The sequence below is a fragment of the Podarcis bocagei genome (assembly GCF_964188305.1).
Source record: "Podarcis bocagei genome assembly, chromosome: 10".
NCBI lineage: Eukaryota > Metazoa > Chordata > Lepidosauria > Squamata > Lacertidae > Podarcis > Podarcis bocagei.
This window is the reverse complement of record NC_138135.1, coordinates 34653680-34680835: the sequence shown is the minus strand read 5'-3', so window position 1 is coordinate 34680835 and position 27156 is coordinate 34653680. Positions and strand designations below refer to the sequence as shown.

General features: G+C 42.6%; 2 protein-coding genes across 5 annotated transcripts in view; one reads left to right on the top strand and one right to left on the bottom strand.

The window, feature by feature from the left end:
* The window catches only part of XRCC6 (X-ray repair cross complementing 6), a 29709-nt gene extending 2754 nt beyond the window's left edge, over window positions 1-26955 (bottom strand). For 2 of the 4 annotated variants that reach the window (XM_081209532.1, XM_081209535.1), the window contains exons 1-11: window positions 10300-10318; window positions 9813-9906; window positions 8866-8978; window positions 7241-7379; window positions 5726-5980; window positions 4803-4986; window positions 4355-4541; window positions 2927-3095; window positions 1936-2097; window positions 555-684; window positions 347-447 (exon numbers count right to left, since the gene is read on the bottom strand). In XM_081209532.1, the coding sequence (XP_081065658.1) occupies window positions 347-447; window positions 555-684; window positions 1936-2097; window positions 2927-3095; window positions 4355-4541; window positions 4803-4986; window positions 5726-5980; window positions 7241-7379; window positions 8866-8978; window positions 9813-9891 (1519 nt within the window). In that variant the 5' untranslated portion in view covers window positions 9892-9906; window positions 10300-10318. Of the gene's footprint in view, window positions 1-346; window positions 448-554; window positions 685-1935; window positions 2098-2926; window positions 3096-4354; window positions 4542-4802; window positions 4987-5725; window positions 5981-7240; window positions 7380-8865; window positions 8979-9812; window positions 9907-10299; window positions 10319-11768; window positions 11902-26809 lie in introns of those variants that run through there. The other 2 variants (XM_081209533.1, XM_081209534.1) reach the window with 2 other exon arrangements.
* DESI1 (desumoylating isopeptidase 1) lies at window positions 13108-24341 on the top strand. The gene is made up of 6 exons (XM_081209599.1): window positions 13108-13458; window positions 16727-16748; window positions 17187-17256; window positions 18539-18648; window positions 19266-19388; window positions 21296-24341. The coding sequence occupies exons 1-6, from the start codon at window positions 13368-13370 to the stop codon at window positions 21387-21389; spliced, it is 510 nt and encodes a 169-aa protein (XP_081065725.1). The 5' UTR covers window positions 13108-13367; the 3' UTR covers window positions 21390-24341.
* Window positions 26956-27156: the final 201 nt, after the last annotated feature.

Sequence of the window (27156 nt, the reverse complement as noted above, 5' to 3'; positions counted from 1 at the left end):
GAGCATGGGCAATGGAAGTTGGATGATGGAAGTTGTGGCTCAGCCATTTCTGGAGGACCAAAGATGCCACACACCTGCAGGACAGGAACACCTCTCTTTCCCTCAATACAGTTGGTGGTTAATCTGTCAGGCAGTGGTGACAAAATGATTAGGGCTCCCCAGGGTCTCATGTGAGCCACAGGTTACCCACATTTGCTTCAGCTGCAACTCACTTTAGTCTAAAACCTGCAATTTTTTGTATGATGTGCAAACATACCATTGGATTAAACAGTTTGTTGCTTGTGGGAAATTCCAAGGACTGCAACAGGGGGGAAATGTCAAACTACACTCACTAAATTAGTCTTACCTGTCAGATCTTCAGCTTTTTCAGGTTCCAGTAAGTCCAGGGCCAAGGCCTCCAGGTTCATATAGTGCTGCTGTAAAACTGGATTCTCAAAGCTCTCACTCCTGTTGAAATCCCGGGTTAAAGTATCAATGAGCGCCAGTGCCACTGGGTTGTCCAAGAACTGTTTGCACATGGGCATTGATCCTGCCTTCCTCCCAACTCTACTCACCTGTACTTGAACCGAAGCTTGTGGACTATTTCCATCATTTTGCTTACTTGTTCTTGATTAGCTTGGAGCTTCTCTGTAAAGTCAACTTTCCGTTTGTCGTCCGCATAAGGTAGGAAAATTAGATGAAACCCTAAATAGAAGGAACGAATATATACATGAAAGAAATTAGATGCTCAAAAATGTTCCCAAATGCTCAGATCTCTGACAAATGATCTCCAGATCTGAAGTCACATTATCGTTAGGGTTGCCACTTAGATTGAAATCAACATGTGAATGCTTGATTACTAACTAAAACTACCAGTTGTGAACTAGTTGTTTTGAGTGTCAGTGAATGGGAACGTTTTGAAGACAACAGAATAATTTGTCAGAATAGGGACATAATGTGCAAAAGACATTAACAGATGCAGACCAGAAAAAAGCTACAGCATGTCTTAATTTATTTTATTAGAAACAACTCAGAATAAGACATCTTTAAATACCCATAGTGAGAGCAATAAGCCAGGAAAAATATTATGATATCCTACTTAACCCAAGAGTAAAATGTATTTCACCCCACAAGCAATTAAGGATTTTTTTTTACCGTTATTGATAAACATTTCTGCTCTGCATTCTGGTTTTGCTCTAAAACTAGTCCACAAATCACAGTATCTCATGATAGAGATGCCATCATCTCAGCTTGAAGATAGAAATTCCTGTTCTGAGAAACATCACATAGGCTAGGAAGAAGATCTCAACAGCTTCTAAGATATAGCTTATGGAAGTTTACAAGGTGAAACAGGCAGAGCCAAGATTCCACACACAAAACATGTAGACTTTGAAGCAGTTTGGGAAAAGGAAACACTGGAGGCTGACTAGGATCTTTGCCTCGCCCAAAAATCTGTTTTTGAGAGTTAAGAGTAACTTCCGAATAGGGTGGTATTAGGTGGCAGGCAGGACTCTGTGCACTGAGCGTAGAAATTGGTGGTATTTGGATTACCTTACAAAAGCAGAAATATTCTCACTAAGGCATCTCTGGGTCCAGTCTTGTTAAGTCTAGAGGAACTAACCTATGCAATTAAATAGTGGGATATTGAAATGAACCCCAAAAATATCTTGTGTGTTACTGATTACCTATCTGTAGGAGATGAGATACCCTTAATGAATTCATCAGAAGCAGCCAAAGTAATCCAAACCATACACTGGAAACTATATAAGACACCAGTGCATAAAAAGTAATGCTAATATTATACAAGATGGGGGATAAATCTATAGCCACTCCATGCTGCTCATCGAAGTATAAACCTCCGCTCCTTAAATTAGATGGCAGAAAAAACTTCTGACAGTGGTAGAACAACACCACACTAGCCATCTGTAAGACAGAAATCCCAGCAACTCCAGTTACCTGAGGGGGTCACCTGCACATTCTGCTCATCCAACTCTTCTTCCTGAGGAACCAGGGCTATAAACCGAGGAGGAGTGTTCCGACGGGGTGTGTACCTGCATACAGCCATCACCCCTTTCTCCAGACACTTTGTCAGCAGGGCATTAAATAGTGTGGTGCTTCCTAAAAGCAAAAATCCATGCTTGTTACTTTAATGAAACAACTCTGGTGGCTCAAAACACATATGAAATACCTACATCAAGCTTCTGCAGAGGACTATATGCAACTATATCTCTCTGTGTGTGGCTGGTTACCACGGTTTTGGGACAGATAGGTATAGTTTCTGCTTTTTTGTAAATGTGCTTCTTTTCTAGATGGTAGCAATAATCAGCAGCTCAAAAGTTTAGTCGGGGGGGGGGGCAGAAGCCCGAGAGAGGGCAATCTCCATGGCAACCTCTTTAAGTTTTGGAATTTCCTCAACAGAGGTGTGCCTGGCGCCTTCATTACGTAGTGTCCATTGCATGCTGAAGACACACATCTTTCCCCACCCTATTATTTTAATGGTTTTTGTTTTGAAATCATTTTAATATTGTACTTTTAAATCGCTGTAACCCACCCTGGGACCTTGTGGTGAAGGGCAACAAATCAAATCAATATAATGATGTATTTGATTTCTTATCCGCCCTCCAGGGTAGATGTTGGGAGTTGACCAAGCTACTTGCTGTTAGATGACTGTTGTCCTACACCATGGGATTTAACCTGTGCAGCCACAAGGTTTCATCCTGAGTGATTTTAACATATATATGATGTTTGGAATTGATAAGGAATGCAACCTTATCAATATGCTAATCATGGCACTGAGCCTAATCCTGCTCTGTACCCTGACTGGTATGGGTCCAAAAAGTCGACCTCATATCATCATCCCCTATTTTCATGTTTGAAATCCTGCTCTGCACAATGAACTTTCACTGTCAAGTTACAAAGCAAACTATCCTTCCCACAATATGCTTACCACTAATCAAAGACTCTTCAGGATAGATGAACTGGGCAGGCCTGATGTGATGGTGTTGTTTCAACATTACCAGGGGCTTGAAGCCAATCAGATACAAGCCTTGTGGCTCAAACCTTTTTGCTTCTTCCGTCTCCTCTTTCTCCAGCACAATCTGACGGTTCCCATAGATCTACAAAAAGGGAGCAGGGGGAAGAAAAGTAGCTAGAAAAATAACAAGCCTCGGCCCCAAGTGAAGTAAAATATAGATCTAGTGTTAGTGGAAACATAATCATGCCTATAGAGTCTAGCAAATCTGAAGTTACACTGTAAAAAGTCAGCAAAGAGATCTATGGCAATCATTCTTGTCTCACTCGCTAAGAGTAATTTTATCAGACAGCTACTCCTGTTTTTATCCACATACTGTAAATCAGGGATGGCTAACCTCTTAATCTCCAGGTGTTGCTGAACTACTACAAACCCCATCATCCCTAATTCCTGGCCATGCTGGCTGAGGATGATGGAAGATGCACTCAAACAATATCTGGAGAAGAACAGGTTAGTCACTCCTATTTCAAAAGCTCCCACTTGCAGTGGGTTCCCTCTCTTTGCACCTCAGGGTGGGAATAGCTATTCCAGGGGTCCACAAATTTAGGCTGCCTTTGGTAGTCAGCCAAAATTTTGACCCTTCCCCAACATTCTCCCAGCTGATTCTCAACTAGAGGGAGCCTCAGGCTTAAATCACTTTCAAAAAGCAGCGGCCTGGGGACAATCCCTGGTTCTCCTGCACAGTTCCAAGCTCAAGAGGAGAACCAGAGGTTGTCCATGATGAACAGGACCTCCGAGGTCCTTGGAACTAGAACCACAATATAAACGAAAGCGGTCATGCAGCAAAACCATTCATATGAACACACTTTTGTTAAATGCTTGCCAAAAACGTTTTTGCAACATTAGCCACCTGATCTGCAACATAGAGCCTTAGCTTTACTCCTTGTGGAGGTCATTTATTTGCAGGCTACTTCCATTTTTTTAAAGAACCTAGTTGACTGTCCTTTAAAGACCTTGGAAATTAGTGAGAACTAACTGCCAAAAGACATTGCTCAAAGAAAATGGAAAATTAGAGAAAATGCTTAAAACAATTGCCAGTGTGTGACACAACAGGGCCCAATTATTTGCAAATAACTATTTATAAAATTATTCATCTACTCGTAGCCCAACCCAGAAGTCTGTTGGGGAAAGGGAAGAAAAATCAGTACATATATAATCTTTGGTATATAAATATTAAAGAGACCTTATGTGTCACACAGGGCCAGGTTGTTAGGGCTTGCTCATCACAACAGGTGCTATGGTGTGTCTGGATTGTTTCTTCCATTTTTTAAAATGGGCTTGCAAATTCTGCCAATGGAAAATGGGGGAGAGGAGACTGAGTAAATAATTCTCAAAGTACCTTACCTGAGCCCTCTTGGTGTCACTTGGCAGAAGCAAACCACCCGTCTGTCGGTTAAAGGTTCGAGTTTTTGTTTTCACTGGCTCATTGGTTTCTCTGTAAAGTCTCACTGGTGGCTGCTTGAAAGCTTTCTGCACTAAGTTGAAAATGCCAACAGAAAGAGCCACATCTTTTCCCAGATACAAATTTAGCCTGCCAAGAATCAACAAATACAGATTTAAGCCTTCTAGATCCTGTACTGTCTTTCAGTTTCTACTTTAAAGAGATAAAAGCATATGAAAAGATTCTCATCCCAAAACAACACAAAGGAAACTTTCCACAACTTAGCATTATGTACTTTAACATAACTGTTAAGTGGCTGGCATTTATTGAGAGGAAGTATTTTCTCCAAAATCTCTCTTGACCACTACCCCACAAAAGGAGGAGAATTTAATTTTTTTCTCAATACAACACCTGGCTAAAGCTCGCTTCCTGGTCTCTTTTGCTCGTACTTTCTTCATGAGGTCTTCTAGCTTTCCAGACTCATCAAACTGGACTCCCAAGTCCTCATCTTCTGCTGTATTAATTATATCCCTGTAGAACAAGGAGATATCAAACCCCCCAGGCTTCTTCAAGTGCATTAAGTCAAGGTAGATACCTGGAGTCAAAACAGAATTGGAGCAATATAGATTACCAATTTCCTAGAATTTTAAAGGTTTTCATTTTGCAAAAGAGCTTAAACAGCCCCAGAACAAAGCACAGGAGTCAGGGAAGGAACAAGAAGCATGCGTGCCGCCTTGATTGAGAGGGCCCTGGCTGCGTGACATCAGTGTGCCATGCACGTGACATCATTGTACTCTGCAGTGTGTGCACATGATGTTGACCACCCAAAAAATATGGAGGGGGAGCACCCCTCTGATTTGGGATTTGAGGGGCCCTTGGTCCTCACAGCTCCACATACTTGGCGCCCGTGGCATAAAGCAAAGAGTATGGAGTTCATACTAGCAAGGGTTAATGTACACCAACGTTCTCCATTAGCCTGCTTTCAAATTCAGCCACCAATCACGTTCTGCACTATGCTAAACAGCTTAAAAGAAGTTTGAGTGCACAAGCAAGTTCCAATACCCACTCATGCCATAAAGCTTTCAAATGGGTGACTTTGGCCTAGTCACTATCTCTTAAGAGTCAGACTAACCCAACTCACAGAGTTGTAAGAATACAGGAGGATGGGGCAGAACCACGCATGCCTCCATCAATTTCTTGAAAGAAAAGTGGGAGAAAAATGTAATAAATGATTGTGCCCTAAGATTACTTATAACAAATAGCATTGGGAACCAGTTTTGCAAACACTGTTTAGTTCGCTAAGAGGTGGCACCATTTTAGTTTGAAGTACTGACCTGTCTCTCGGAGGTCAGCGGCTTTGGTCCTAGCAAATTTGGCATTCACGCTGTCTTGACCGTGAGGGTTATCTTCATTGGTGAACAGCATGATCCTTTTGTGGCTCATCTTGAGGCGGACATCACTGAAGAGATTCGAGCAAACCCAGAATGCCTCACCTAGTGAGTAGTCAGCATTATGGCCAAAGGATTTGTGGAAGAGCGCTCTCCCTTGCTCTCCAATGTACTTGGCCAGCTCTAACACTCGTTTTGCCCCTAAAATAAAGAATAGAAAATGAATGACTACAGTTCAGTGTTGTCCTACAAAACACAAAGAGCACTACTCTTTTAAGCCATGATATGCCAGAATTTGTAGTTTGTCTACGATGTTTCTCGTTCAACTTATGAAAAGAGATCAAGTGTTCAGTAGAGCAGTTCTCTGTGTGCAACAAGGGCTACTGCCTTTTCTTAGTTGCTAATGAAACTTGGCTCAAAACTGGAACAGGCCTGAAACTGCAAGTTTGGCTAAGTGAAGCCTGAGGAGCATCAGAGATGAATGAAGTAACTAACGTCAACATTTGGTGATAGAACTTATCCACAAAAAACTTTTTGAGTATTTTGGAAGAAACAACAAAATACCTAAGTGGATGACTGAATTGCATTTGGTTACCAATGTTGGTGTTGGTTTTAATTAAATCTGGAGTTAAACTTTGTAATCATTAAAACTATATACATTTTTTGAAACTGGACTAAGCTGTAGTTTCTGGGATATAAGACTTCTTATGCAGCTACCTGCAGAACCTAATGCCATAACAAACACAAAAACCAATGGGTGAGATTGAGCAAAGTGTGAATGGATATCTGCTACAAAGGATTGGGGAACTCTCTGTAGCAGGTTTTGGGGGTGCACAGTGGGCTGGAGAGAGAAGTGAAATCAGAAGTCCCATTGCATGTGGATTTCCACTTTGCAAGGAAGAGTTACTGCAGAACTGTTCTGGTTTGACTAATGGCTGCTTTACACTTAGCCTATTAGCCTAACGCTAGTTTCTTTATGACTTCTAACATTAGCTTACTGAAATGGATTTTGCACTGTAGCTTGCAAGTGTCTGAAGCTACATGTCAAGCCATGTGACACACGTCAAAGATTCCACAAATGGGTTGATGGGGCATACTAAATATGGAGAAAGCTGCTACAACACAATGACTTCACTACAGACTGAACTCTGAAATGGACAGTCCCTTAGATTGCCACCAATTGCAAAAGCCACTTAAGTTGATACTAGTTTGGAAAATTGTATCTTAAACAAATATGTGAATGGGGTGGGGAGAGCAGACAGCCATAGGGAGGAGCTCTTCCTCCAGTTGTGACTATTATCAAGTATTTACAAAGCATCAACACTGGCAGAATTTAAGTATTTTAAAAGCACCAACCCTAAGCATTGTGCAGAATAGTGGGCCACCTCTGCTACTCAAAGTATCATGCCTCATTCCTGTATTCTTCCTTCACAGTTACACCTCATATTATTATATATTTACCTGGATTGTCCAAATCCTGAAGAACATAAATGTGTTTAAAATCCACAGAATTCTTATGTTGCTCAGTACCATAAAACACAACACCAAGGAGGTCCCGGTCATGGCTGATGATCTTGTTTGTGTACACATTCTTAATGCACTGGTAAAAAAAAGTTCAAGTGAGATGGGAAAAGAGAGGAAAAGTACCACTGAAGAAAACAGTGTTTACAGATCAAAGATGGTGTTAAAACATCTAGAAATACTTCCAAGGCTGTCACAGTGCTTTAAGACATTTACCCCCTAACTCCACAGGACATTTATAGATGAGAGAATCTAGATGTTCAACACTGAATTAGCCCATCTAGCACAGTGCTGTCTACACTGACTGGTAGTGACTCTCCAAAGTTTCATAGCAGTCTTTCCCAGCACTTCCGGGAGGCGCCATAAATTTAGCTGTGGCCCTTTTAGATGCAAAGCATGTGTTCCACCACTGAGCAATGGCCTTCCGCTTCATTCTATCTTGTTGGTATTCTCAGAATTGTGCTGGACTGTAATCCTACACACACTTACATGGAAGCAAGGCAACTGGACACAGGTGGGCCTCACTCCTGAAGCAATACATGCAAGATTTCATTTCTTTTCATTTTTTTGGTCTCACACTCTGATTTTTGCAGAACCAAGGTCCATCCATTTTTAAGCAGGGCTGGCTAAACTGTTTGGGCCTAAGGGCTGCATTCACCCACAGTCAACCCTCCAGAGAGCTGCTTACCAGTAGTGGGTGTAGCCATCCACATTCTCACAACTGAAAACTCATAGTCCACACCTCAGCTGATCACTGCAGATCAGCTAAAAGGAGGCGGGGTATAATTCCCTCTGCACTGTTGAAATAATCGTTCTGATTCATGGGGAGTGGGGGGTTTGCATCCTCCATCAGAGCACTAGGCTGGGCAGAGTTTGAATCCTCTCTGCTCATCCTAGAACTGTTCTACTTTATTTATTTTTCCCCCTTTTGCCACTACCACCAGAATTGTTGGGGGTTTTGGTGAACACAGCAGCAACTAACATTTAGAATGTATAATAAACTGGCAAAGACAGTAGGAAAGGGGAGAATCAGCAGCTTCTAGAAGTGTTCCTTTTGCAAACTCAGGAATGGAGAGGGGTTTTCAAAACTGCGTAAAATTGTGCCAAATAGCACTCAGGAAAGTGCCCCAGTACCACTACATACAGAACTCAGGAACTATGCTTAGAATAAAATATGTATTTTTTTATTGTAGCATAGCACAGGGACAATGCAACTGCCTGCTTTTCAAGTGTTTAAACTCTCCCATAGATGAAGACAGAAGACAACCATTTCCAGAGAATGTTGCTCTGCTCCCAGATTTGGTTTTTAATTTTAAGAACACAACTTTCATCTAAATTTCTATAAACTGAAAAGAATTTAAGAGAAAAGTAGAACTCAGCATTACTTTGTTCTCTCTGCATAAAATACCTTTCATTATCCTAAGAAAATTGGAATAATATGGCAACTGCCAAAACATAAAACAGAACTGACAGCTAGTTCTATCAGGTTATACTACAAACAACACATTTAAGGAACTTTCAAAACATACAATATGTAATATTAAATTTCTGAAGGGTCATCTTACCTGGATTGTCATATCAAAAGGAGTCAAATCACCATTATCATAGGAATCAAACATGGCTTTTGAGGCATCCACTAAGAAAACCAAGGTATCCCGACCTGAATATTTATATTCTCCTACGGAGAAAAAAATGTCAAACCCTGTATGCAAATCATTCTCATTTCACTCAATTCTTGTACTTCATTATGTTGCCTTATTACAACTCACACATTCTTTAGACTATGCACAATTAAACGTGGTCTTATGTAGAAGAAAGGGTATGCATTTGTACAGCCATGGTGGGCTAAGAGAAGACTGCTTTTTCTCAATAGGCTGCCTGCACCACGACTCATCATGCCTTTCACTGGTATTGCAGTGGTCAGTGTGTTTGTCTTACCAAGAAACTGCATAAAGCAGCCCACTCTAAGAGCATGTAAAGTGACACCAGCCTTTTGCAGACAGTGCTCTCATGCTTTCACCTACCTCTGTATCACAAAGGCTAAGCACTTGCCTTCTTAAAAAAGCAAAACCAACCCGGGTTTCTTAGCATCCTGCACCGGTAGCAAAATGTTATAAGTATGCCACAAAGTGTTTCACATATACAAATGCCAGTTAAACTACTGGCTCAGCTGTACTGGTTCCCAGATATTTTCAGTATTGATGTGCTAGATTAGCTGCAAGCTAAAATAGCTTTAACTCATCTATAATAAATAATTAGCCCACACAAGCCTATAGACCCATGGTTCCCAATACACGCCCCACAGGGGGGCAATTTGATTTTTAAGGAGGGCAATTCGAGAATGAGTTATTAACAGTGAATGGCCTTTTAGGCTTCCTCCACGTGAATAGGAATTCACTTTTTAAATAATAAGAATTATATTTCACAGGGGCTGGGATCAGGATTTTACAGATGCGTAGGTGGGGCATGGCCAAAAAAAGGTTGGGAACCACTGCTTTAGACCAATTCTTACCAATTGTTTCAACATCTTCATTTTGTTCCTCTTCTTCTTCACCTTCCTCATTTTTGTAGTATGATAGCCAGTCTGCCATGGCTTTCACGTTGTGCTAAGGAGAATGAACAAAGAAGGTATATATACTATATTACATGTTCTTCCAGGCATCCCCCAAAATCATGACTTTGAAAGGATAAACAGTAGGTGGGAGAAGAGGAATGCTGTTGCTTTTTTCAAGTTGGCAGTCTTACACAGCTGCTTTTCAGCAAACACAAAAAAAGTCCGCAGGCTGTTCATGTATTTCCCACACATAACACTTTGGCCCTGTCTGGCATCCCCAAACCCCATCTCGTACCACAATGGCTCTCTCAACAGCAGCCCATGGAATAAAATGAGCTACGAATGGAGTATGATTACATCTGTGTCAAATTTACAGTTAAAATACAACACTACATAACAGCACTACAGCAGGGAGGTAATTTGAAGCTTGAAAAATGTCACTTACCTATCAGTAAATAAGTGGTCTGCCATAGAGAGAGAGAAAAGGAAGAAAATTCAAGTAAGCTCTGTTGTATTCATTTAACCAGCACATTAATCTTTACAGTGGCATGGTAAGAAACTGGCATATTGAAAATAAATCAGACATGTGTGAAGAATCACAACTATTATTTTAAGGCAGTTTTAGACTCTTCACATTGTTAAATACAATGACAGTTGTGGGGAGGGGGACTCAGGAGAAACATATTGTTGCACACTACTCCAATCTCCAAGCAGAGTGAGATCCCAGTGGTTTCAGATGCTATGCTCAGGGTTAATGTTTCCTTTTGGAAATGAGGCACAGCGGAGATTGTGGTGTCTTTATGATATATGCTTTATTTACACATATATACAGTGGTACCTTGGTTCCCAAACTCAATCCATTCTGGAAGTACGTTTGACTTCCAAACCGTTCGCAAACCAAGGCACAGCTTCTGATTGGCTGATTGGCCCCAGAAATAATGCTGACAGCCGAAGTGATCATTCAGCTTCCAAAAAACATTCACAAACCGGAACACTTACTTCCGGGTTTGCAAGGTTTGGGAGCCGATTTGTTCGGGAGCCAAGCCATTTGGTGGTACCTCGGGTTAAGTACTTAATTTGTTCCGGAGGTCCGTTCTTAACCTGAAACTGTTCTTAACTTGAAGCACCACTTTAGCTAATGGGGCCTCCCGCTGCCGCTGCGCCTCTGGAGCACAATTTCTGTTCTCATCCTGAAGCAAAGTTCTTAACCCGAAATATTATTTCTGGGTTAGCAGAGTCTGTAACCTGAAGCCTATGTAACCCTAGGTCCCACTGTATAACCAGAGCCTACAATGGAGGGGTTCACTGCATTAACACCCCCAGAGGTTATTGTTTCTCCCATAACTATATCCTTGGTTTCTAGCAGAAATCGGCAATGGCTTTCTCCCTGCCTTTTCCATCCTGCAACCTTTTTTTCCTCTAGGTCACAACACAGCCAACTCCCAACTCTGGTTTTTGTCCTTCTAACTCACTGAGAGCTGGAGGAAGCTCCCCCACCCATTTGGCCTCTGGCACAGAGCCTCCTCTCCATTGCTTTCTTAATGGCTCATCACCTTTCCTTTGTTCTCTTAACAGCCCTTCACCCAGGCAATTTCCTCAGGAGGAAGCTGGCCTGCCTTCTATTTCAACCCTTGCTGGATCCAGGAGTTCAGGAGGCTAGATTAAAATCGGACACCTACTGGATCCAGGAGTTTAGGGAAATCTGGCATCCCCAAACACGTGACAATATGCACGTGTGTGTGTGTGAACAAGACCTGGGACCCTACTGCAGGCAGAAATCAGAGAATAAGGAGCTTCCTTAGCTCCCGCAAAGCAGTCCGTTCCCAACCCACGGCCACTAAGTGTACCAGCTCGGGGGCGGCGCCCCCCTCAGACATGGAAAAGCTGCACAGCAGGCGCGAAAACTGCAGTTACCTGAGTTCCCCCGAGCGCCTGTTTTCGTCCCCGACACCTTACTAAACCCGGAATCTGTCAGTCACGCCTAATCCCCACCCCTAACAGCGCAGTTGTCCAATGGGGAAGGGAAAGAAGGCTGCGCCTTATCCCAAACACGCCCGCCGTAGCCCTGCGATCGATACTCACACCATAGACTTTAAAAAGTAGAGATTCACACTGACTTCTCACCTTCGGGCTCCCTTACAGCTTGTTCTCCTTTCCCCCACCCACTTAAAATTGCATATAGCCATTCAAAATGATTGTTTCGGGGAGTTTCGCTTAGCTGAGTCTGGGAAGCAGCGAACCACCCACAAAACCAAAAGTAGCAGCAAAGGCGAGTGTCCTGCCCTTTCCAACATGTCTCTTAGGAGCGGGATCCTATCCCTATCTACCCACAGTTAAGTCCTATTGAGTTCAGTGAGACTACTGCGGGTAAGTGTGCATCAGATTGCAGCCTAAAAGTTTTAAAACATTTTAAAACGCAACGCTTGCAGCGTGCAAGGCTTCTAGTGCAACTTGAGCGCCGAATTTGAGCTGAAAGGGCAAAACTTACTCTTCCTGTAGCTTGAAAGGTGTCTTGCATGAGAGTTTTCTGAATGAAAAACTAAGCCTTCTAAAATCCGCTAACTTGCAATAATCCTGACGGTTTTTGTTTTTAAATTTTGTCCGCTGTATATTGCTTTAACTTAAGCCGCTTGGAGACCTGATGGTGAAAAGCTGGGGTATATTTTTTTTGTAAAGAAAGGAAGAATAGCAAGCATTGAAGGGCCACAAACCACTCTTCCAGACCTAGCGGGCCCTCCCAATATGCAACATGAAATGTAACGGCCTACTTGGCAATTAACTCTGAAAAGCAACAACACCACATCGTAATACGAAATAAATGAGAAAGAACAGGAATCCTACACTTATTCATTGTTTTCCGTGGGCTGTGCTCCTGGGGAGGGGGGAAAAGAGCCTAAAGGAACCAGGAATATCCTTGTTCAGACAATGGAATTCGATACTCTCATCTTTCCTATTTCTATGGAACGGTTGGCAGCCTCAAGTTCGCTCGGAGGTCCTTTACGTCTCAGTTACATACTCAAGTCATGCCCCCTGCCCACTCCTGCGTTGAATAACCCCGCCCACCAGTCACTATGCAACCTGTTACTGCTCGGGAATGGCTATACGCTTCGCCCTTCTCCCCGCCTCCTACCCAATCGCCCCGAAGAACTCTGGTCACATTGTCCTCGTCGATGCCCGCCCACATGGAACCAAACCACGCTCGCCCCCTGGCCCCGCCCCCCGGCTGCCTAGCGCCCTTCCCTCACAGAGGCGCCGTGACTGGCAACCTGGATTCGCCTTGTGGGGGCGGCGCATGCGTGCGGCGAACGTTCCCTTCCCCGCTGCCCTCCTCCCATCTTCTCTGTCCCCTTCTGTCAGTTGGCTGTCACCCGCCGCAGGAGCAGGAGCCGGGCCGGCTGGGCTCCCCGCTTCCCCGGCCCCCCGCCCACTAACCACCGTTACCACTGGCCTCGGTCAAGAGCTTCCTTCCCCGTCGCCCCCTCCGTCCTCTTTCTGTCGCCCTCCGCCAATGCCATGGACTCGCCCCCGATGCTGCACCCGGTGAAGCTCTACGTTTACGACCTGTCCAAGGGCATGGCTCGACGCCTCAGCCCCATCATGCTCGGTGAGAGGAGCCCCGGGGGGGGGGGGATGGAGAGACGACCCCGTCCGTCGCCTCGGTTTCTGTCAGATGATGCCTGGGGTGGGGGGAGAGGAAGCCTTTGCCCTCGTATTATTGGGGAAGGGGGTGGCTCAAATGGGAGGGGGGAGGGGACGGGCAGGGGTCCTACAGCCGGGGAGTGGGGAGGAAGTTGATGTGGTTGATCCTTAACCGCCGTCTGTGTTATGTACATTAACGGGCGCCCTCCTCCTCCTCCCCCGCCCCCCGCACACATAGGTTACGTAAGAGGCTTCTTCGGGGCTTGGAGGGTGACCCGAAGGAACAGGGAAAGTGGTAATTTTACCTGTTCGCAATCCGAACAACTTTCTCTGTTTTCTCGTCCCAAAGGGGAGGTAGAGGGCTGGATGCACAACTCAAAGGTGGAGGGTAGACAGGGGTTACGTTAAGGAACAGCAGCAACTATACCCTTTCAACGTATCAGGGATGATATGCTGTACAGGATCTGCACTCACTTCCAACGTACACTCCCCCAGTAGTACGAATCACACTTGTCTTGTCCGTGTGCGGTAGTGGAGACAAAGTCTGCCCTGCCTCTAGGCTAAAGAATTGGTATACGGTATTTGTTTCCCCAACATAGTAACTGTCTGAATATTCATTAGGTCCATAAGCATGGAAACCTTTTGTTGCAGAAGTACTATCCTTGCACATTTTTGTCTTAATTCATGGAGGAGAAAGCTAGCAGAGGAAGTAAGGACTATTCTTAGTATTGCACAGAACAGTTAGGAGTTTGTGTCTGGATGAAAGGGCTGCTGGTCTAAATCATTTACTTCCTGGTATTAAGTAGTTCTAGATGCTTAGTCATAACAGATCTAACAAGCCTAGAGTACTTTAACTACTTTGCTATAAGTAGTGCTTTTTATGTAGTTTAACTAAGAAAAGAATATAGGAGCAAAGCATTGGACTGTGTTATATAGTGTTTGAGAATATACTTCTTTTATCACATTCTTAGCTCTCCCTTCTATTTTTTTCCTTAAATTTCTATCTCTGATAGTTGTCCAGGGCACCAAACACCAAAGCAGTAAAACAATACATTTAAAAATAAACTAAAAACATATTTAAAACACTTAGAAACATGTAAAGCATACCTACATGGCTAGTAATTGCAAAGTTACAAAGAACAGTATTTTTAAGCCATCAAATGCCTGAGTAAACAGGAATGGTTTTAAAGTCCTCCTGAATGTTAGCAGTGAGGGAAACAGGCAAAACACATCAGGGAGGGCATTTCATAAAGGGGAAACAGCCACCCAAAAGGCTGTGTCATGGGTCATTCCCAACAAGGCAGCACCATCTTCAAGGGCAGCCCCACATTGCAGGAAGTCAGCAGAGCATGGACAACTGAATCCAGGCTATCCAGGAACAGCCATAACTTGTGAACCAACTGGGCATATGCATTCATAGACAAAGAAGCCACTTGAGACTCCAGTGACAAGTTAAGAGTCCAGGAGTTCTCCCAGGCTATGAACCTGGGAGAGTGCAACCCCTCACAGAACAAGTTGTCCACCTAGTTTTTGGAGACAGAAACCGCTCACCCCACAGCACCTCCATCTTATCATGATTCAGCCTCGGTTTATTGACCCCCAACACTACCCAGACACAAGTGTCCAACATTTCTAGAGAGAATTCCTGGACACTTTCAGGAACAACCTGAAGAATATCACACAACCTGAAAGTAGAGTATGATTGCTTTTTGATATTAAAGTAGGGGTATGCAAAGTTACCAGAAATTACTCCTTCAGACATGTGCCTGTATGCAGAGGAAGGCTCGCATACAAAAAGCAACATACGTATTTTATACTTTTCTGAACATAACATTGTCCTGCAATTCCATTACAAAATTTATATTTCACTGCAAAAGTTCTGTTCGACAATAGGTCTGTCATGAGTTATGAGAGACAGGGGAGTTAAAGGACAACATTACAGAGATAGAAGCTTTTCATTTATACATACAGACTAGAAATTTAGAATAATAGTTTGCATCCTAAAATGAGTTAACTTAATGAAGCTCATTGAAGGAAATCTCTACATCTGAGTTTGCACTGTCACTATGAGCAAGGAAAGTTTCACAACAGATTTAGCCTGCATGGAATATAAGTACCTCCCACACTGAACTCTATTCTACTTAAGGCTGGGCTTTTGCTTTTATACTGCAGACTTAGGCAAGTTATTCTGCATTCTTTCCCAAGAAACAGGGGAAGTATATTTGTATGTGATAAATACACTAATTCCTTTTTCCAATAAATCTAGATTAAAAGGAGCCACTAGGTAACTGAATGAGAACTGATTCACACAGATAAGTGATTCCAATTTAATTTATACTGGTTTCAGCTATCTCTGTCTCTACCATCAAGCCAGTACAAGTATCCTAAATCTAAATGCAGCCTCATGTGTGTTACACTTACTATGAAGTGCACAGGCACAGGACTGAAGCCTCAGCAATATGTAGGGAATTGGGCAGGGGGAAATATTACTAGGATTTTCCCAGGTTAGAATTTTTTAAAAATGTACTTTCACTGTTATATTCAAACCTGATGTATTTTGAAGGTTAATATTAAAGATACAGAAACTCCAAACTGCATGGTCAGAAGTGAATACAAAAAAGAGAGGAATAAATACTTTGTCGACTTACATGATTTGTACTATAAGAAAGGTTAACATTTACAATAAATCATCATGATAGAGTTTTACACATTATACTTCACAGCCTACCCAGGTCCCACCCATTTCTCTAGTAATTGTCATTCTAAATGGAAGTGAGAAGAACCACCTTTCAGAAGTTTACAAAAAGTTGCTCTGCCTGGTTTATCTGGACATTCATATGCACTGCAGGCCAGTAACTGTTTGCAAGCCTGGCAAATCTGTAGTCCAATACATTAGTTATAGGACCTTTTGCATTATGTCTCATCTTCTGAGCTGTTTGTAAAGTATGTTGCTTTCAAAAATTAGCACTTTGTCCTATTCAGAAAGTCTGAATTCTTCCCCTGTAATCATAAAACCCAGGGATTAGGGCACAAACTATTCCTAATTCCATCAAATACCAACTTTAGGGTGGGAGAGAACACTATTTTTCCTGCTTTTTCTTTTAGAAAGGCACTGTTATGAGTTTACGTGTAAGTGTATTCTAGGGAAATGTGAATTGATAGCCATGGAAGGCGAGTAACAGATTGCAGCATGCAAACTGAGTTGCTGATGGTGCTTTTCTTTTTATATGCAGGTAAGCAGTTGGATGGCATTTGGTGAGTAGCTAGACTTAACATTAATTGATGTTTTCATAGCATAAAACATTTCCACAATTATGTACTTCACAAACTATTTCATGAGTGTTCGGGAAAGTAGCAACACCAAATTAGGCCGTGTTATTAGGTGCTTTGCATGGTCCTTTCAATGCTGGATGGTGGTGCCTCACTTTTTGGAGTAAGGGCTCATTCACATGCTTTCTAGGCATTTTGATTAGAGACTCATTAATTATTTTCACAATTTGTAAGGACAGAAAATGCTGTCTGAAATTGGGTAAGGATCTGTTTTTTTGTTTTTCAGTAGTCTTCCTAAACAGATTGATATAGGACTATATGAGGCTAGAGGCTGCAGGTAACTTTTAGTCTTGGTTATGTTTAATCTCTGGTGTATCTCACTACATAAATGTTTCTACCTGTCTTGTTTGCCACCCCCTTCAGGCACACTTCCATAGTTGTTCACAGGGATGAGTTCTTCTATGGTAGTGGTGGGATCGCCAGTTGTCCACCTGTAAGTCTTGGAACTTCTTTTCTATACCTACTTTTTCCTCTCTTATTTTTCCCTTTTTTGTTGTTGATCTGTTTCTGTATCCCATTCAGAAAAATAGCAAGTAACTGGAATATTTAGTGCATTATGGCCAGCTTTCGAGCATCCAGTACATCATGCTCTAAAGCAGGGGTGGGGAAGCTCTAGCTCACAGGCTCCTCAGTTGGCCTGAGATGCCATTTCAGCCAAGACACACCCACTTGCCAAACACCTGGTCATATAGGACGTCAGGTGTTGGGTAGGTAAAGATGGGGCTTCAACAAAAGGGACTAGCAGGCACTGCTGAACAACCTTTTTCACAGCGCTTCCCAGGCGTCCAACAGTCAGTTGATTGGCAGAACTTCAGAAATGCGGTTCAAGGTACTTTGCAAGCCCAGTACTTAGCACATGGAAATCACTCCACAAGGGGCAGCACAAGCTTCCTTTGGAAAGAAAAAATAAATGCGCCATTTTTAAAAGGAGCATTTATTTTATTTCCAAAGGAAGTTGTATTCAAAGCACTTCAAACAGCCTTCGCTGCAGAGGAGATGGTCCAGTTTTAGGAGCATTTTCCTCTCTGCAGAGACTTCAAAGGGACTCCCTCTAATCAAAAATCAGCTGACTGTTAGTTAGAAGGAGCTTATTTCAAGGTGCTCCCAGTGCCAATCATTGGTACTGAAGGGATATATTGAAAAGAGGCTGTTCTAACCGTTGATCAGCTAATCATTTTTTACAGCAACTTTTTTAACTTTGACATGTGTCAGTCACCTGAAGTCTTTATTATGTCAGGTGATTGACAGGTAGATGTCCCAACCCACCTATTAAAGTTGGTCCATGATTGGGGGAAGATAAGTATCTAGGCCATTAGCAGGATCCAGTTCCCTACCCCCGCTCTAAACCATTTATTCAATCAAACTTGGTGTAATTTTAATGTATAGTAAAACTGAAATGCTTTCCTTGCATAGCTGATACTGAGGTTCTAAGTTCCCCTTAATCCACAATTTTTAAAGCTGATTTGTAGGCAACAGAGTAGGAATCAAATTTGGTTTATCTTTTTCCTTCTGTTCACCACCTCCAAACTGAGTATGTACAAGAGTCCTTCTGGAACTTGACTGCTATAAGCTCTTACTAGTGTTTTGGGAAATATGGTAATTGATGTAAGCAATTGGGGGGGAATGCAGAAATATTTCAGCATTATATATTCCCCATAGGAGGCTGGTAAATTGTTCTTGGTGTCTGAATATCTTCCTGCATATACACTTCACAGGGTGGGACTCTGCTTGGGCCCCCAGACTCTATTGTAGACCTGGGATGCTCAGAAGTTTCAGAAGAGCTGTTCTTGGAATACTTGTCCTCATTGGGTGAATCTATATTCCGGTGAGAGAATGCTGCTTTGTTTCTATTCTAATATTCTGGTGACTGCATGTAATTCCTGTTGATAGCGATGCCCATGCCCCTTCCTGCCAAGCTGCTTCACTATTGAGTTATGGTTAGTTTAATATAGAATTGTGTCATAATCTTAGAATGGTGAGTTCTAAATAGTTTCTGTACTTCAATACACAACTGAGATGCACTTCAATACACAACTGCACGTAGATTGAAGTCCCAACACTCTTTGTGTATTAAAACGTGATTTGGAGAAGAAAGGATTTTTAGTGGAGAAGCAGTTGGGGGATGGAATGCTTAACTCATTTCCTGCTTGTAGCCTTTCCATTCCAGATTCCCAAATAGGCAAATATACATTTGGAAGCAAATGAAGAGAGGCCAATTTCATGTGAAGTTGCAAGCAGGAAACAAGTTAAATATCACCTTTAGCTTTTCCATTTGACATTCCCCCTGCATAGCTGCTCTTAACACAGGTCTGAGTGTTATGGGGTGAATTAGCTTTACACACACACACACACACATATTCCTGTAATCCCTCTGAAAGAGGTCAGTCTTGCTATATTCATTCATTATTATTCTTTCTGAACTTCTTTTTCTTGGGGTCACAGAGGAGAGGCTTATAACCTTTTTGACCATAACTGCAATACATTCAGCAATGAAGTGGCACAATTCTTGACAGGGAGGAAGATCCCTTCCTACATCACTGACCTTCCATCTGAAGTTCTTGCAACGTAAGTAGAGTCCTCTTTTTTATTACATCCATATTATTGATGCCAAATTTAACAGCCATGGCTTTTCAGGAATACTGAGGACATGGCACAGATTTTACTAACTTGGAATACAGATATACCTTTCAGACTGACTTGCAACCAAATGACACTAAGATCTAAACTATGATAAACACCCTTTTCCAAAAAAGCAGTCTGCATCTGATAACAGGTATTTTGAAAACAAAGCAACTGCAGGGCCCCATTCCAGAACATGTTCCCGATCAATATTGGGGGTCTGTGTTGGTTTCCTCCATGGCTTCTATTTGCCCCTGGAGGTGATGTTTGCAATAAACAGCACTTTCAGGGACGGTTATTTGTCACAGGAAACCAGGGCAGGGCCCTAATCTGTTTGAGGTCCTTGTGGCTGCTTTTTCATCAAAATAAAAGTGGCTGGTTTAAGCATGCTTCTAAAAAGCATGCTTATTGTAACATGTTTAAGCCTAAAAGGGGTACTGTTTCATCTCAGTTAATGTAATTCTCTAAAGAGCCATCACAACTTTTAGGACTTTGGCTACTTTATAAAACAAACAAATTGTGGGGGCAGGTGGCAGAGAAACAATAGTAGGAGATCTTACCAAAGTTATTTTTGAAGTGACTTACTCAAAAAGCTGTGGAAACCTAGCGGTGGCTGGAGATGAACCTTGGACTTCTTTGGACATGAAACTTGTTGGAACATGTGGTTGTTAGTTGCATTAGTTAAGAGTATTGTCAGTTTTCAGTCCTGTCTATCTTTGGGCTGGACTAGCTCACGAGCATTACAAGCATTGCATTGCTTTGAAAAGTACATCTGTAGAGGGTTCAGTGGGTTACGCACCCTGTTATGTGTCTAAAAAAAGGTAAAGGGACCCCTGACCATTAGGTCCAGTCATGACCGACTCTGGGGTTCCGGTGCTCATCTCACTTTATTGGCTGAGGGAGCCGGCGTACAGCTTCCGGGTCATGTGGCCAGCATGACTAAGCCGCTTCTGGCAAACCAGAGCAGTGCACGGAAACGCCGTTTACCTTCCCGCCGGAGCGGTACCTATTTATCTACTTGCACTTTGACGTGCTTTTGAACTGCTAGGTTGGCAGGAGCAGGGACTGAGCAACGGGAGCTCACCCCGTCATGGGGATTCAAACCACCAACCTTCTGATCGGCAAGTCCTAGGCTCTGTGGTTTAACCCACAGCGCCACCCGCGTCCCCGTTATGTATCTAGGCTCATCTAAAACATAGCCATGGAAAGTAGATGCAGCATGCAGTTTGAAACAAATATTCCCCAATATGGCTTGCAATATGGGAGAATGCTGGAACACAATTCTCAGCATATTACATTGCCAGCTGTGGCCAAAATGGAGAGGTGCAACTCCCCATACCTGTTGCAGTGGAGACTGGGGCATAACTTTAGGCTCACAGGCACCTGACACCACAGCAACATGCAGCTTATGTTCTATGCTTCAGCAGCCAATACTACACTGCAAGCAACCCTGGGGCTCTGTAGTTTGGGATGGCAACATGTTTTTGAGTAATGCACACCAACCCAGATGTTTATGCCGCTACAACCAAGAGACACAGATGGTCCACCCCCTGCCCTAAAGGTGGACTTGACAAAGAATTGCTTCTGTGCCACTGTACTTCTAGGTGTTACAAGTGAGGCCTGTGCTGATCTCCTTTACACTCCATCTGTTTTGCCGATGGATGAAATAGTGGCATGGGCTCGGCTCAGCTCATGTATCGTTTTATAGGAACATCCTTAGTAGTTTGCCTTCATTCTTCTCAATAAGCAGCATGTTTTTAATTTTAGTTGAGAACCTATTTGTGTTCAGAGTGCTTGGAAAACTTAAATTCTCTTTTCCCCAACCATCCCTTATGTCTTTCTTGTGGCTTCAGACCTTTTGGACAAGCTCTACGGCCTCTCCTCGACTCTATTCAGATCCAGCCACCTGGAGGAAATAATTTCAGCAGGCATAATGGACAGAGCTAGCATACCTGGTGGAAAGTGCCTCAATTCACCACGGCATTTACTTTTTAAACTCCAGTGTACCAGATTCCTATCTTATCATTCATGCCAGCGTTAACAGCAAGATGGTGCGCCAGACTTTCCAGGGAGAGCATTTACTGGATTGCATGTGATACAATGCTACCGGGGGGAAATGATCATAAAGTCAAATAGCATATTTACTTACTAAATTTGTTTTTGTCTTGGTTATGTTTGGGTGCTTTTGAAATATCCCTTGCTGAGAAAGTGGAGATTAGGAAACCCATTGCACAACTTAAGTAATGCGAGTGGCACCGAGTATGCTAGTCTAAGCCATTCCTCGCAAGACTTGCTTATTTTCATTACCCTTGTTACAGTGTATTTCTGGCAGAAATAACCCAAAAGGTGTGAGTCTTGCAACACTGAAGTTCCTAATACTCAGTGCTAAGCTTGAATGTTCTTTTAATTCTTTTGTAGGCGGGGATAAGCTAAAAACAGTCATTGTAAACTAATTTCTGTCTTAATTTGATAATATAGGTTAGTTCCTTTATGGCAGTAATCTCTACGGTAAACTACTGAACGGATTTCTAATTCTGGGTAGGAGTGACTGCAAGACATTCAAGTCTTGCAATACCTAAACTTGACTGGAGACTGTGTATGTTCTTTCCACTGTCAGGTGAGATCATTTTTAGCCCTATGTGAAGAAAAATGTGTTAGAATTGGGATCTCACCCCCTCAGCAGTCTGCCCATGTTAAACAGAAAAGTATGTAAACAGAAAAGTCTGTTTGATTACATACCTTCTATCACAATTATTTCTTTAAGGTAAGACATAGGCTGTTAATTGCTAAATAATAGCTGCTCTGGAATGAAGTCCAAAACCAGTATTATCACCCACTATTTAAGGAAGAGAGAGCTTGGTTCTCAAACTAGACATGTCTTAAGAACATGATTGAAAAATATTTGCTTGGACTGACCATGTCATGTTTGTTCAGTGGTTAGGAACTTTTCCCACACCATGGTCTCAATCTGGATCAGGAGCCCCTGCAGCTGCTTTTGCAAACAAAGAGACACAGTCAGTCTAAGTACATTTCTGAACCATCTGCTTAAAAGTCACATATAGTCCAAAACATCATGTCTTCCAGATTTTTTGAAGATTATATTTGGAGGGTAATCTATTCAGGAACGGAAGCAAAAGGATCATTCTTTCCCCTCCTTTTCTCTTCCCTCTCAAGAGCATTTTCAAGGAAGCATTATGGAACAATAGCTGCTACCATTTGAAAATGCCCTGTCTGCCTAATAAAGGCCTTCCCCAAATTCAGCATGATCAATTCATTATTGAATACCAATTAACTCTGAAAGGGCTATATCCTTTCTTTTTTAACAATAGGCTGATCCCCCCCCCTAAATTAATGCTCCTGAAAGATGCACAATGGAAAGCTATAATTTTCTGTTCATACATGCCAGGAACAGGGGGACTCTGTTAATGCTCAGTCATAATATTCACATGTACCCTAAAATACAGCAGTATTCAATAATTTGTTAATCTAAAATACAACCCTAAACAAGCAGCTAGATTACCATTTGGGAAGATGGTGTGTATGCCTTTAGGTTGAGGCAGCAGGAAAGGCTACTCTCTTGCCCCATGCCACCACCATTCATCTCTTCTCTGGTATGAAATTCTTCCAATGGCAGGCAGTAAAGGAAGGGATGAAGAGAGTGGTGAAGGAATTGGGTAACCTCCTCTGCTGCTTCAGAACCTTTGGACAAGATCTCCAGATTGCCACCTGGCAACCTCCTGTTTTCTGCTGGTAGCATTTAAAACCTGTTTTGATGGCCATTTCTATGTGTGAAGTAGGGTAGCAGTAAATTTGGTCCTGAATGTTCTTTCAATAGATCATCTTCTGCTTGTAAAAACACACTTGTCTCCCCTCATTTATTGCAGTGGATAGGGGTTTGTGGTAGGAGAGAAAAACAGCAAGTCTAGTAACCATTAAAAAACCATCCTGCTGAAGGTTGCCAGAGCACTGAACAGTCTATACTTAAGTTTTTTTCTTCCATTTCTACAACCACAACCAAAGCTTATTTATTTCCTACTTGAGTCCATAGAGTTCAATGGAACATACTTTGTAGTAAGCATGTTTTAGGTTTTCACCTTGAGAAATGCCAGCAGTTTGTTTTTACCTTTGTGTATCATAAGCATTCCTTCTAATTCTATTCCTTCCTACATGCCTTTCTCCAGCTGACTGGTGCATCTGGCCAGATGGAGAACTGGAATAAGTCCTGGAACTTACTTGACCACCCTTCCAAGCACTTTCCTTCCCACAGTTTCAGGAATGTGCAGTGTGATCTGGTGTATGTTTACTCAGAACTAAGTCCCACTGATTTCAATGGGCCTTACTCCCAAGCAAGTACATATAGGATTACAGCTTTGGACATCTTCACTGGGACTGAAAGTAGTTGATGCCTTTTGCATTATGGAACCTAATTTGTCCCCCGCTGCTGTTTCCAGTAAAGAGATGAGCCTGTTTCTGTTCTGTATTGTGTGTGGGCTCTTTCTTCACTTGTGTGCAATAATGATTAGAGCCTCTGCATCTAGGGAAGTTCTAGAAGAAGCTGCATTTTAGGACATAAATTATCCAGTTGTATCTTCTACCCCCTACCAGTTAACATGGCTGAGTATGGATATTCCATAGTCAAGGGCTTGTTTTAAAACGATTAGACAGGACAGCCATGTTCACACGCAGCATTCCACTCAGTCCCATGTATTTATAAAAAATGAAACATGTATATGTGTGTAAATGGATAGATACACTTGCAGCCTAAACTGGCTGACAGTGGGCAGGGGAACCTGAATCCGCTCTTGTATGAGAGCAGAGTCTTGGTCCAAGTGATGGATCTGTCATTTCTGGGGATTCCGTTTTGCCATTTTATAATTAAAATAAAGCCTTTGCCAGAAATGAGTGTGGTCTCTTTCGTTTTTTTGTTTTATCATCACTGTTCCTGTTTACCTTGATAGATAATAGTCTGGAATGGTACTGTATTATACAAGTCATAGCATTTATTATATTATTAATTATTAACCCCCGTCACCCTAAGGTCCCAGGGTGGGTTGCCGTATTAAAAACATCATTAAAAACAAATCAAACGAACAGTTTAGGGAAAAGAGCAGGGGTAGAGTCGACTACTCCTGTCATCCCTGGCCATTGGACATACCATCTGGGACTGATGAGATTATCTAGGCCTTCTTAATAGGAAGATGCTTGTCTGGAAAGGGGGCCTCAGAAGCCTGACGTAGAAAAAAATTCCACGACTCAGAAGGTAGCTATAGCTCCTAATCATTTCCCATCATTCGCAGAAGAGGAACAATTAGAATGAATTATGAAGAGCAAATACATGCAAATGTAACATGACAGTGCAGAACTTGGGGTATTTTAGCTCTGAATTTGTTGCATGCGTACATACATGTACAATAACCCAAAGCCTTAGAATCTAAGGCTTGGACTAATGGAGCTGAAGCTCCAGTCTCATCATATCCTTCATAAAATATTCCTGATGCACATAAGATGCCACAGTGGAGGAATACAGTGTTCTTCTAGCCAATATAAATACGGTACAAAAGCTGGGTAAAGAGCTACATAGTGGCCCAAGTAGACTGAGTGAAGCAGAAAGATTATGACTGACCAGGAGATTAAGGTAATATTAGCAATAAATTTGTCACAACTATGACGGCTTTTAAAACCCCAGCTAGGTAGAATGTCAACTCATTTCTTACAATACATTACCATTAGGTGGCACTAGCAGGTGACTGTTCTTAGTTCTTCAGACCTTTAACATACAGTGGTACCTCGGGTTAAGTACTTAATTCGTTCCGGAGGTCCGTACTTAACCTGAAACTGTTCTTAACCTGAAACACCACTTTAGCTAATGGGGCCTCCTGGTGCTGCCGCACCGCCGGAGCACAATTTCTGTTCTCATCCTGAAGCAAAGTTCTTAACCTGAGGTATTATTTCTGGGTTAGCGGAGTCTGTAACCTGAAGCGTATGTAACCTGAAGTGTATGTAACCCGAGGTACCACTGTATTGGGCCTTAAACTAGAAGTTACACATGTTTGCATGGGAACATACTTTATTCCTACTTTTAATTAGGAAAAGTAGCTTCAGAAGGGAATGATTTTCAGTGGACAAGGAGTGTGGGTGGCTGGCACGCCATCTATGGGGAGCGAGGCCCCCAAAAAAATTCAATGAGGGGGCTGGGCCCCCTCAATATTCCGCAGTCAGGCCCCATTGGGCCCTCCCACAGCTGCAACGGGCTTTGTCGGGCCCTCCCATGGCTGCAACTAGGCCCCATCAGCCCTTTCGGAGGGTGCGCCAGGCCCCATTGGGCCTCCCACCATGTGACATCACTTGCACCACACACATGATGTCACACACACGCACTGGGCTCCCCCAATGTCGGGCCGAACCCGGCACACCTGGTGGGTGGTTAAATCTTTCCACAGATGCCCTTTTCCTACTGCCACAACACCCTCCAGCCTACTATCTGTTTACACCAGAAGTAGCTAATGTGTGAACCCCTGACTCACGTTGGGTTACAACTCACATCATCCCTGACATGCTGGCTGGAGCTAATGGGAGTTCAACAAGCTTTGGAGGGCCAAAAGTTTCCCATCCCACTGTGCCGCTGATTCCATTTCTGTCCTGCTTGTAGGCAAGAGACTAGAAGCACTGGTTCCTCAAATGATTTAATCTAATCAAACTAAATTTACCCACTGTACATACTTTAGGCAGACAGAACTGAACATCACCTGCATATTGATGTTCTTTCTCAGTGGCTTCATATAGATTTTTAAATAGCACAGAATTTTGTGAGGCCCACAGCAAAATGCTATGCAGTTCCCCAGAACTGCCTTTTGGTACCAGACACAAATGGAAACAGAAACACTGCACCATTGTGCCTCCTACTGCTAATTCATATGGCTACTTCAGGAGGATACAATGATAAATGAAATCTAAACCCACTGAGAAGTTCAGCAGAATCAACAATTGCATTCCCTCTGTCTCTCTCCCTGAATAGGGATATCAGAAAAACCAGGCCTGAAACCTGCTTGAAATAGGTCTAAAATCAGTTTCCTTCAAGAGTCCTAGAATCATATATGGTCAACACCCAAAAAGGAGGGTATTAGTGACCATAATTTGTGATAATTATTAACTTCCTCAAGGTTAGAGAGGTTTTTTAAAGGAATGGTGGGGCTATTGCTTCCTTCAAGCGGTATTAGCTTATCTTGTTGTTTTTCCTCTGAAGCCCAAAGCTCATTTCCACTGCCACTGGCATTTGTATTGCCTAAAGTTAGCTTATCCCAGATAATACCAGCCCATATTATGATCTCTGGTCTCAGCAGGAGGTGCAAATCAAATATCAAACTCACCTCTCAGCTTCTGTTCTCTCTTGAACATCAGAGAATTATGGTTGTGATCAAAAGCAGGACGAAAACCGTATCACCTTCATACATCCTTGCGCAAGTTCAGCCTTGGTAAAGGTGGTAAAATGGGTGTGCATTTCTCTCTCCTAGGTTACAGAGGAGCAAAGGGAGCCTGACTTTCTCACTAAGCGGCTGTATAGTGTTGACGCATTCAGAATCACCCGGGACTGTGGCTGGCTTTTTGCCAAGCTCAGCTTCATTAAGGAGCTATAGCAAATATCCACAGAGAGAGTTATAATGGCCATACTGCACCCTTTCCATATTTAGTAACTCTGAACTTGGTTCCTTAGTGC